The sequence below is a fragment of the Poecilia formosa genome, unplaced genomic scaffold, assembly GCF_000485575.1.
Source record: "Poecilia formosa unplaced genomic scaffold, Poecilia_formosa-5.1.2 Scaffold31, whole genome shotgun sequence".
Taxonomy (NCBI): domain Eukaryota; kingdom Metazoa; phylum Chordata; class Actinopteri; order Cyprinodontiformes; family Poeciliidae; genus Poecilia; species Poecilia formosa.
In genome coordinates, this window is record NW_006799970.1 from 2076375 (window position 1) to 2088540 (window position 12166).

General features: G+C 39.3%; 1 protein-coding gene across 1 annotated transcript; it reads left to right on the forward strand.

The window, feature by feature from the left end:
- The first annotated feature begins 4936 nt into the window (after positions 1-4936).
- On the forward strand, positions 4937-9123 carry ap2s1 (adaptor related protein complex 2 subunit sigma 1). The gene is made up of 5 exons (XM_007549441.2): positions 4937-5070; positions 5488-5637; positions 6602-6715; positions 8315-8374; positions 8500-9123. Exons 1-5 carry the CDS (start codon positions 5068-5070, stop codon positions 8599-8601), a joined length of 429 nt encoding a protein of 142 aa, XP_007549503.1. The 5' UTR covers positions 4937-5067; the 3' UTR covers positions 8602-9123.
- Positions 9124-12166: the final 3043 nt, after the last annotated feature.

Genomic DNA, 12166 nt, shown 5'->3' on the forward strand with positions numbered 1-12166 from the left:
GTCTCTCCCCTCCCAGCGGTTGATGCCACAATTACAGCACAAACAGCACAGCCCAACAAGGCACTATAAATGTGACAAAAAGCATTATGGATGACATTTACTTTAGGCCAGGATGGCCAGAAATAGGGGTTTATTTTTTATTTTAATGATGTCTGACTAATTTTAAATAATTATGACCTTTGAATTATTTGGGTATTTAAATAAAGCAAATAAAAATAAAACCATAGAGTAATCTCAACCCTACGTGGAAATTTCATCTTAATTTAATTTTTACATAACTTTGGCTTTTTTGCCACAAATCTTAGTCAGTTTTTGTATTTTAGGATTAAATGTTTTCCCCCCCCCAGGATTTTCACTCTTCCATATCTGCACCTTTATAATTATTGTTTTGTGGTCATTGGTTCAATTCAGATTATATATGTAGTGCAATTTCACAACAAATATCATTTCAAGAAGTAGTTTCAGTTCAACATCGCTGTTTTAACCATAAGCTTTTATCAGAAAGGAAAGTTTTAAGGCTATAGTCTTTATAGTAGTAGTATAGCCTGCCTCACTAAAACCCTTAAACATCTCCCTCAAATTCTGGGACCAAATCTGAGACCAAAGCATCGTGTTAGGAGAGAACAATCAGAACCCTGATGTAAGATTTTGTTTCATTATTAAGGGCTTCATGTGTGTGTGTGTGTGTTTGTGTGTGTGTGTGCGCGTGTGTGCGTGTGAGAAGGAGAATCTTAAACTCTATTCTGGATTTAATGGGGAGCCAGTGGAGGTTCTTTTCATAAACACTATACCCTTTTGTTTGTCTTTTTTTATGCCAATAGGTAACTTTGCAGTCAACAAAAATCCCATTCAGAATTTCCCAAGGCTCCATCTTCATTCCCTATAATGTATGCGACCAGTAGCTCAGAATATGACAGTGATAAGCTGCCATAATAATGCAGATGATACGCAGCTCTACGATACGATGAGCTATGAGCCCATGAACCCATCCAAGCACTGAATATACACGCAGAACAAATCAGGGCATGGATGTCAAAATCGCCTTTTTAATCATCTAAGGAGCATTTCTAGGAAAGAGGGACTAACGTCCCAGCGTGATCTGGAAAAATGAATCCATGCTTCTACGCTAAGTTTAGTTACTGCGACAGTGTCTTCGTAGGACTGCCCAAAAGAATCAATGAGGCAGCTTCAGATGATCCAGAAGGCCTCTGCTAAAACTAGGAAGTCAGAACGCATCACCTCAACTCAGAGACTTTAAAATACTTCTGTAAGTTTTGAATGGTTTAGCACCAAAACACATCAAAGATCCATTGTTGATTAATTAACCTTGCAGACCACTTTCCTGATAGAGAGCAGACGTCATTGTTCTACGCATGACAGCATGTTGACTTGGTTCCGAAGCAGCAAAAAAAAGTCCAGTATGCAAAGTTTGAGTAGCTTTTTTTTCCCCTATGAAAGAATAAATTGACTTTAATGCAAATTTAAAGCACAGAAGCACACAAAATAAATTTCACATTTGTCTGTGTGAGTAATAATTCAAATAGGATTTGGGTTATTGCTTCTCGGGGAGCCTTCGCTTCGTCACGGCAGTATATCTGCAGTTTAGAAAAGGACTAACTGAGTATATTTTTGTTCCATTTCCCTCCCCGGGCCCCAGGGGTCACACATACCACTTCCGTTCTTTTACAGCTGATCCACATTCACACGTACAAAGTCAAACATTAGTCCTTCTCTGACATACTCAACCGTCCCTCCTATGCTTCGCCCAATAAAGGATTCACCTGATAACTCTGACCTGAAGCCTGATTTAGCTTCAGCGGCAGCAGAGAGGGGGAAATATTTCCTTCCCTAGAAAATCAATCATCTCAAAGGTTAGTCCTAATTACTTGAGTTGTGCTCAGAGTCCTCCACTTGATAAAAGAATTACAGTGACGGGGTTGGTACTTTGATAAGTTCAGCCAGTGAATGATGAATAATTCAATCTTCTGAGGATGTCAGCGGCGCTGTACTTTGGAGAAATGACTGCAGAGTCGCACAAGAGCTCAAACAGATGTTTAATGTCTCGTACTTGGAACCCTCTCCTGAATATTTTCTCCCTCGCTCTCTGTGAGTTCTCGAACTTCCTGAAAAATGCCTTTTTGGGCTCTTGATCTAAAATCAGTTTATTGTTAAACTGTGCTTTATGTGGCTTTACAACCAGCTTTATTGAGCTGTTATGTTATCGGGGGGAGAGTACAAGCGTTGATGGCATAAAATGTGACTTCCTGGCAAAGCAATGTTCAACTTGTGCTAAAAAAACAAAACACACGCCTACCGTCACATTGCTTGCTGGGCTTTTAGCAATATTTGCATGATCCCGATTGCACCAAGCACAGTTAGCAGCGGGTCAAAGTTTCAACTGAGGAACCTGTCTCTGTGTCAAAGGCCTTTCTCCTCCATTTGCTTTCCTTTCCTTCTTTTTCTCCTCATGCCATTTTATAACGCTAAGCACCATCTAAGCAATTTCATCCTTGCTTAGAGATTACCACAGTAATGGCGCTTATATGAAGCCAAGCACATTGATGCCAAAACACAGCCGCAGGCACTGCATGGAAGAAAAACTTCCTTTGTTGAACCACTTGCAAGCTTCTGTTATCTTTTTTTTTGTTTTCTTTCGTTCTTTTGCTGTTCCACCTCAACTCTTCTCTGCATTTTGCAGCTGACATATTTCTGGGTCCCATAGGGCGAGCACATTCCTTTCCTCACAGTTGTGCAATCCCTGACAATCACAGTCCACCACCTCCCCTTCTCCCTCTGACTCCCCATTCGCCCAAAGTTGCTCACAGGGCAAGCTGTCCAAACTGTCTGGGCAATGTTCTGTGGGGAGCTGGCAACCCGGCCTGACCTGTGTACAAAAACCGAACCCTGGCTGGCGATGAAGGAGCGAAGCTCAAATAACTTGTTTTAAAAACACAACAGAGCTACAGTGGACATGAGAATCTAAGCACCACTGGTAAAATGTCAGGCCACTGTGTTGTTAGAAAAACAGATATGTTAGAACTTTCTCTGTTTTTAATCTGACCCATGCAATGAAAGACAAAAAGATAGTGGAAAAGGTAGAGAATAAGAATTGAAAATGAAATGGTAGAAGAAGGATGCTGTTGGACACAAACTGAGGATGTGTTCACTAACACCCACCACGTTTAAGCTCGCGTTGAACTGGAGCCGTTATTTAAAAGTGTGTCTCATTAGCCCTTAGTAACTTTTCAAAATGGTTTTTCTCACATTTTCTTGGCCACATCTCAAAGCAAAAACCACGGTCTACAAACAGCTTCTAGTAATTTCATTGCCAGGAGGCATCAGTCAGAGGAAAACACAGAAAAACTAATGAGGCTTTAAACGTACCATGGAATATGGTCATCATCCTATTGAAGGAATATGTTTTAACAAGTGAAGAGAAAGAAACTGGTCACCCTAGCCCATAGCTGTCATGATCCGTAGTTTTCTTTTTGTTTTTGAGTTATTTCTGTGTTTATTGTTCTGTTCCCTGTGAGCCTCTGTCTCTGCGTCTTCCCCGTTATTGTTCCCAGGTGTTTCTCGTTCCCTTGATTACCCCGTGTGTATTTAAGTCCACCTGTTGTCTTTGTCTCTTGTCGGGTCCTGATCTCTGATCGTCTGCCTGCACAGTTGAACTGTGAAGTCCTGTGTCGGCATTAGCTCATCGTGTCAGTCCTTGTTGTCAGTTGCTACCTGTATTTAGCTGTGTGCTAACTTCTCTGCCGTGCCGCCTGTTTTTGGACTGTTGGAGCATCTTCATCATTAAACTCATCATCTTCACCATAACCTGGGTCTCTGCGTCAATCCTCACCACCACCCACTACCACTCATGACAATAGCACCTATGGGATAGAGTGGCAACATAGACCATTTTTTTCAAAGAACTTTAGCAAAGTGTACCAAAAGCACATTTGCAGATGTATTTTGATTTAATGAAAACAGTGTTGAACTTCATGGGCAAAATTCTAGAAGGTATTTTGGGAGCAAAATACCTGCACAACACCAATCCCTCTGGTGGTGCCCTCATTATTTTTTTGTGCTGTTTGCTTAGTTATGAACAGTTCTCTGAGCCAGTCAGTGTTGGTACAAAACCTTCAACCTTCTGCTAGACAGTTGACAATTAAGAATTTAACATAGGAGTCTAGAGTCCAGACTTCAATCTATTTTTTCTGAAGAGTGGGACTGTTTAAGAACAAATACTAATGTGGCAGGTGTCTATTCTATATTTTCACTAAGGTCTGTGTATTTAAATAGAAATTACAAAAATATAGATGTTATTGAAAATATTATTAAAACTGTTATAACTAGTTTGATTACTTGTTTTGGAAGTGGTTGAAATAATTGTTGCTTTCTGTTTTAAAATTAGTTACAGCATATTATATTTTTACTGACACATTCAATAATGGTTATGGCACTGTTAGAATCTCATGGTTTCCTGTGCCTAGATGCAATGAGTGGCATCGTTTGGCTTCATATATCCTTGTCCATAACAAGAATGACATTTCTGTATTAAAAATATTTGAAAGCTTGTAATAAAGCTGAAGTTGAACAGTATTGATATTCTACATATTCGTGTACGTAGCTACATATGCAAATTAAATGTCAGAGCGGTTGTTTAATAATGGTTAATGTCTCAAAGAACTGTGTGAGAACATCCAAACAGTTCTTGTTGAATATCTGAGCCATTTCTTTCGGATCTGAAAAATAAAGCCGGAATTCCCGTATCTGCACCGCAACCAACGGATGGACTCATGTGACTTTTAACGCAACTTATTAAGAAATCGTCAAGCAGGATCTATGGGTTTTGTAGTTCTGAAAATGAAAGCTCTGAGTTCCTACCAGTGCAACAGAAACACGTTTCCCATCATGCAACGGCACTTTGGCGTAGCTTTGCACTTCCGGTTAGCTTGATAAGATAGCGGACGAGCGGTCAATAGAAGAAATACTGATGTGTTAGTGTAAAAGTGGTGCTTTTTCTGCTCAGGAACGCGCTATTCTGGAGCTCTCAAAGACTTTATTTGGGAAACGAAAATGGTAACTATGTCATTGTTTTGCGTTGATGTGCTTTACCTAAAATATCAGTTGGAATTTGCTACCGTTGGACTGATAAGCTCTTCATTCAGTCAGCAGGAAATAAAAAACGTTAGCGATTTTTTTTTATTGACCTAAAGAGTTAAAATGTATACAATTGACCCAAACTAGTTTAAAAATATGGCTGGCTTTTTAATTGAACTGTTATGTTGCTAAATAAATAGCTGTAGTCATTTCACATTAGCTAGGCTAATAGTTTCTAGCTACAATGATTTCTTTGCAAACCTGTCCAGCTTTAAAACGTTAAATCTATATATTTTTTTGTCTTCCCATATTAAATTGCTTTGACTAAGTTGATATTTTGTATTTTTGTTGTAGCTTTACTAATGTTTATCTTTCTGTTATCTTTTCCTCGTAAAGATCCGCTTCATCCTCATCCAGAACCGAGCAGGGAAGACACGGCTGGCCAAATGGTACATGCAGTTCGATGACGACGAGAAACAGAAGCTGATCGAGGAAGTGCATGCCGTGGTCACTGTCAGGGACGCCAAGCATACCAACTTCGTTGAGGTAAGGGGATTTTGTTCATGTTTAACTTACGTTACATTCTTTTGCGCAGTTTTCTCTCCAGCAGATTGATGACTCTGAACATTTTCCCAAGAGTGTTTGTTGTTAAAATATCTTGCTAAGAGTCTAGATTAACATAATTGCTGTTTTCCAACTAGTTGGCGCAAAGCTGCAGTCTCTCTGTGCTCTGTGACTATTGTTCTTATGGAAGCCGTCTGTTGTTTTCCCTCAAAATGAAATCTGTAATCACTACTTGAAATGAAAGTATCCGCTGAAAAGAAAAGCCATTTGATACTGAAAACACTTAAAATGTAAACAACTAAAAATGTGAAGTATTTCAGTTTAAATTATATAAGCTTTTATGTTTGTAGGCGTCCTGCATCAACCATTTTCATATCAAGCGAATAATTTACCTGTAGCTTATTGTACAGGGCATTAACATTTTTTAGGAGAGGATAAAATTAGTCATAATTCACTCATTTTTTTATTTTGAATGGGATTATCATATTGTTGCATTGAAACCAGTAACGGTGTCTAATACTCACACGTCAACTGCTTGGACACGTTAGTTTGACTTTATTAGGCAGACCATGTGCTGTACATTGTACATCACTTTTTGCAGGAAAAAGATGTGCACAAGAATCCTACAAATGTACAAAAAAAATCACCTTTGCCAAGTCATTTTCCTTTGTTTAAATGTGACTCATTAAACTCAAAGGAACCCGAGTTTCTCTACAACCTTGAATTGTGCAAGCCTTCAATTCAAGGTTGATGCATCTGATGCTCCAAGCCATCAGACACAAACAAAAATCTGACCTTGTTTTTTTCTTCATGTTGCGGATTTTATACGTTTACGCAACTTTTTTTTTTATGGGGAAGCTGTGGACATCGGGCGCCGGTGAAAGTGCTGATGTTATGAAACGAGACGCTGAGTTACTACAAGTATTTCTTTGTTTTACTCCCGCAGTTCAGGAACTTCAAGATCATTTACCGGCGCTACGCTGGCCTCTACTTCTGCATCTGTGTTGACGTGACCGACAACAACCTGGCATACCTCGAAGCCATCCACAACTTTGTGGAGGTAAGTAACTGAAACGCACACGATGTAGACAGAGCATGTGAACTGTGATGATCTAGTTGTTGTGGTCTGCTGGTTTCCAGGAATGTCTCCAGAGGGTTTCTCTTTCTTTTTACTGTGTCTTTGTTTTTTTAAAGAATGTTTTCTGGTTTATTTATTTGCTGCATCTAAATGTCAAACTTGATTATTTCTCCTGTCAGTTGAAGTGTTATCTCACTGTAAGGACATCAAATAAGTCACTTTGTAGTCACAGTTCCTGCCTGATGCCTTTATATCTGTATGGACCAATATTTCTGGAAGCACTTGCTCATTCTTTGCCATAAAGCATTAAGGCAGTTCTGAAGGTAACATTTTGATCTAGTAAGATGTACTTAATAAAGAGGCCATCCCATGGGATTTGTTTTCGCAGAATTTTGTGAACACAATTTTTCCCCATTGCTCCAACATAAGCAAAGTAAAATTTAAATGAATGATTGTTGAGCTATTCAAATTTATAGATCAAGTCCTAAAGCAACTACTTAAAAATGAAGCATAACCGATTTTAAAACCAATGTAAAATGTTTGCAACATATTGTGATATTTTTGTCTTGCGTTATGTGTCTCTATCATTTAGTCAACTGCGTTCTGAAATGTCAAGCTTAAAGTACAATCAGGTTTATTTATTTTTTTCCTAAGACAAACAGTTGAGCATTTTTGTCTTGACTGCTCAGGAGTGAAAGTCTTTTAATTTACTGTTTGACCTTGATAGAGACATTTAATGTACAACAATGCAGGATCTTAAAGTGAGCCTCCTGTGTTCTATATGGCCACATCTAGAGAAAAAAGATGCACTCTTTTTTTCTGCCCTTTTTTTTTTTTTTTAGATGCTTTCTCAGTGAGAGGTTGATATGGCTCGAGATTTCCATTATCTTTAATCCATTTAGANCCTGTGTTCTATATGGCCACATCTAGAGAAAAAAGATGCACTCTTTTTTTCTGTCCTTTTTTTTTTTTTTTAAGATTCATTCATTTGGTGCTATGGCTGTGGCTCGAGATTTCCATTATCTTTAATCCATTTAGACAAATGAGAGAAAAATGGGTTTTTCCCCCCCCCCCCTTTTCTCTTCATATCCATAGACTACTCATTATCTGACGTGTAGAGTTAAAAAATGCAATAAGATGTTAGAGACACCAAATGAGTTTTGTCACATTATTTCAACAACAGGTTGAAATGAACATCTCTTCAAATGTAGTAAGTTATAAATGTGTTTTCCGCCTCTCCTTTTCATTTTTTTTTTTTTATCCCTCTGGGATGATTCTGTTTTCTTTGTCATATTGACATGATGCACTGTAGCTCCATAGCCATTTGACACACTGTTCGGTTTTGTGAAAAGTGGCTGATATTTTCAGTGTGCTGCAGCTTCTCCATCACCGCTCGGCGTACGAGCAATTTTAATGTAAAATTGCTTCCTGCCGGTAGAAGACAGAATTGACACTTTTGTAGATTCATGAAGTCATTATTGTGCTCAACATGCTATTAAATTAGCTTGTTTCAATCAGAACATTGATTTCTCCTGATTTTTTTTTTTCTTCTTCTTCTTCTTCTTCTTCTTTTCCCTGAAGGTGCTAAATGAATATTTCCACAATGTGTGTGAACTGGACCTTGTGTTCAACTTTTACAAGGTGAGATTGTTTTTCCATGTCGACACTTTGCAATTGTTTTACAACCCAGATGACAACTCCTTGTGTTTTTTTTGTTTTTTTTTGTTTGTTTTTTTTTTTCGTCTACTTCCTGTGTGCGTTTCAAGGTGTACACCGTGGTGGACGAGATGTTCCTGGCAGGAGAGATCAGGGAGACCAGTCAGACCAAGGTCCTCAAGCAGCTCCTCATGCTCCAGTCACTAGAGTAGAAGTCGATCCCTCTCCCCCCACTCATCTGCAGCCCCTGGCATTCAACCCTAGCTTCTCCGTGTTTTATATCGCTCTGAAAAGCAACCACGTCTCTCTCCTGCCACTCCTTCAATGACTGCAGGGAAGCAGCATTTTAGAGAACGTAGCCAATATTGTCTAAATATTGATATTCGAGGTAAACTACACTGCTTGCCGTTGAAAAAAGAAATTATACTTTGCAATATTCTGTACACGTGGAACAGCTAGTGTTGTCAGTAGGCGAACAGAAACAAAACACTTGTATTTGTTACTGTTTGAAATCCTCATTAAGGTGCAGTCATGTTTGTGTTCTGTCTCAGCCAGCGGGTGCAGAAACTAGTTATTCTGTGTATTAACAAGTAAATCGACTCATTTATCTCTGTGCACTGTGGAAACCAGTGGAAACCTGTTAGCCCCAGTCCCCTTTTTGTTGCTCTTTAACCCATACATTTGTCTAATGGCACTACTTTTAACTAACAAGCACCAGAAAAAAACAAAAAAAAACAAAACAAAATGAGGACCACAGATGGTAATGAAAGCCTTGCAGTCAAAAAGCAATAGCCTCGGGAGCGTTACAGTATTCTTCAAGGCTCATTTGCATTTTTTATTCAACTCTCGCTGCAAGCAGACGACAAGTAGAAATCCATTTTAGAGCGATTAAATCAGCACAGCGACTTCATCCTACTCGAATGGAGTACCGTTTCAACGTTGTGCTAACCTGCGCCGTGTCAGGCATCCTTCAGGGCGGCGGATGACATGATGGATTATCTCTGACTGATTTTTTTCATTTCAACAAAGGGTGCTTGTTGGGTCCCTCTCAAAACACTCAAAATGGAGACGAAACTTAAGACATTCAGCGTATTTTCCCCATGAGGCAGTAATGTGACGTTTGCTCAGTGCGGTGTGTGTAAATACAGTGCATCTTGTCGTCGAGTGTTATGAAATGAAGTCGTACAGAGTCGTACATTCCTCTGGCTCTCCATAAAGCGAAATTGCATTTTAAGCTCCCTCGTGCAGTCGAAACGATCTGCTTTTATACGTGTCTCTGCTGGAGTTAAACGCCTGTGAAATTGAAAATGTCATTCTAATTTTAACCATATCCAGTCGCACAGTTGATTTCACATGTCGACAGACGTTTTGTTATCGATCGAACAATAGTGAACAATCTGCCGCTTCCTTTCTTGTGAACCTCATAAGATGTCTCCAGTTCAACACCTGTATGTCCCATTTTTGTGTAAATAAACAAAAAATTGACCAAACTGTTTTATTAGTATGACTTATGATGTCATTAAATGATTGGACCGCCATGGAAGCATCCATTAACCTGTACCTTTTCTACACTTTGTCACAATTAAAGCTATATACTTCAGTGTTTTTTTTAAAGGGATTTTAGACATGGAGTGATCTAAAAAAAAAAGGTCAACATTTTACAAATAAAAATGTAAAACATGTTAGGCGCATTTGTATTCATCCCAGTTTACCAAGATAAGTCTCTTAGGTAGTAAATAGCCCACCTGAGTGTAATTTAATCAGATAACAGCTGTATTTATATTTAAAAAGGCAGAGGGGCTCTTCACAGAAAATCAGTGAACAAACAGCATCACAAAAACAGATCAGGTTTACAGATGTGGGGAAGTTTAAAACAGTGTTGGGTGTTAAACCTGTCTGCCATTTTTTTTTTCTTTACTTTTAAGGGCGGCACAGTTGAAACCTTCAAGTTTACTTTCCCATATCCCTTTCAGCAGATAATCCAATAAATAACTTTCTACAATACAAGCTCCCATTAAAGTGAAAGTTGAGTGAGAGTTCAGTGGAGAATTGCTCAACTAGTGAGAAATGAAGGGGGCCATTGTCGAAGGGCTGAGTGAAAATGGCGCAAAACTTCAGTTCAGTATGAAAACTACAAGGAGAGGCTGCGAAGCTACCATTCAACACCAACACACGCAAAGGAAATGTTCTTAGCTGAAATCATTGACGAAAACATCAACATTGCTTGTGCCTCGTTTGCCACAGTTTACGGATTGACAATCCCGGATTGACTGTACCGAGCTTCACTCGACCAGAGCCCACAGTAGATCTGAAATGCTGCTCACGTTCTCACAAACACTTTAGGAAATGGAGTGTGTCACTCCGGTTCTGAAGTCCTTCTTCTGCCTCCGAGAGAATGGACTTTAAAATATTTTAGTTTATAAATCACTGAACAACACAGCACCAAAATGCATGAAAGTCCCGTTGCTATGTCAACCTTCCAGACCACTCAGGTCTTCTGGCTCTAGTCTCTGCGTCCACAGAACCAAACATGGAGATGCAGCATTTCTATGCCATACAATATTTTTTTTTGTTTTGTTCATTGTATTGCGTTTTTCCAGTGAAAAGCACTTTGGCTTGTTGCTGAAATGTGCTGTAAAAATCATTATTAAAAAGTTCTGTTCATCGAAGACCCACTGCCCACCTAAGCTGACAGGTCTAACAGGAAGAGCATTAATCAGACCGCTGTATCTCTGGAGAAGCTGCTTAGATCAACAGCTTAGGTTCGTTTGGCAGCGCAGTGAGTCATGCACGTCGCATCCTGTTTTTATGGAAGAGTGGCAAAAAGAAATCCAGAGGAACTTGCTGGTGCTCTGGTCAGATGAGCCTGACATGTAACATGCTGAGTGGTGTGGAAAACTAAATTTGCACATCACCACCATGAAACGTGGCAGCATCATGCTGCTGCAGAGATGCTTTTCTTGTAGAAAAGAATAAAACTGGTTAAAGTTGGCTGAATAAATGGAGGGAAAACCTGGGGAAAAAAAACTATTTAAAATTTACAAATGACCCAAGACTAAGGCAGAGGTTCTACTTTGTGCGTCTTACACCTAAACAGAATAAAATACTAAAGTTTTAGAATGATCCAGAACCTAATGTTTTTTTTTCTGTTTGTAATTTTGTTTGTAAACTGAGTTTTTATAAAAGTGCTTTACAAAGAAAATGTGCTTTTAATAATCTTTGGCACGACTTAAACTATTAAATCCTACTGAAACCTCTTAAAGTTACTGATCTTATTTTGTCTAGGCATAAATACGGGCAAATATAAGGAGTAGCCAGCATTTTTCTGGCTAACATTTAGCACCATCTAGTGGTCAAACCTCAAACGTAGTAAACCCCACTGTTCGGTTATGAGGTCATCTTCACAGCAGGCGTGCGATCATTCAGTCAATGTGTCCACATCAGCAACATTACGCCCCTCTAGTCGTTACTCCATCGACCCGGGAGCATAAATTTACACAACTGGACGCGGAGGGCACTTGCTATTTATCTCGCGAGACTTCCGATGTCCTAACCTCAACCTGACGGCCTTTGAAAGAAACAACTCGACCGAAGAATGGCGGCGCGAGGAAATGAATCAAGTGCGTAGATTCCGACGTGAAGTTTCAGGCTCCATCAAGCTAGCTGCCAATAAATCTGAATTGTAGTCGCTGCTCATAGGAAGCAGCAGGGAGGATTGGTTTATACTCGATGACTCGTTTGGTGTTACCAAAGAAGAAGAAAACGAACAGGGAACTG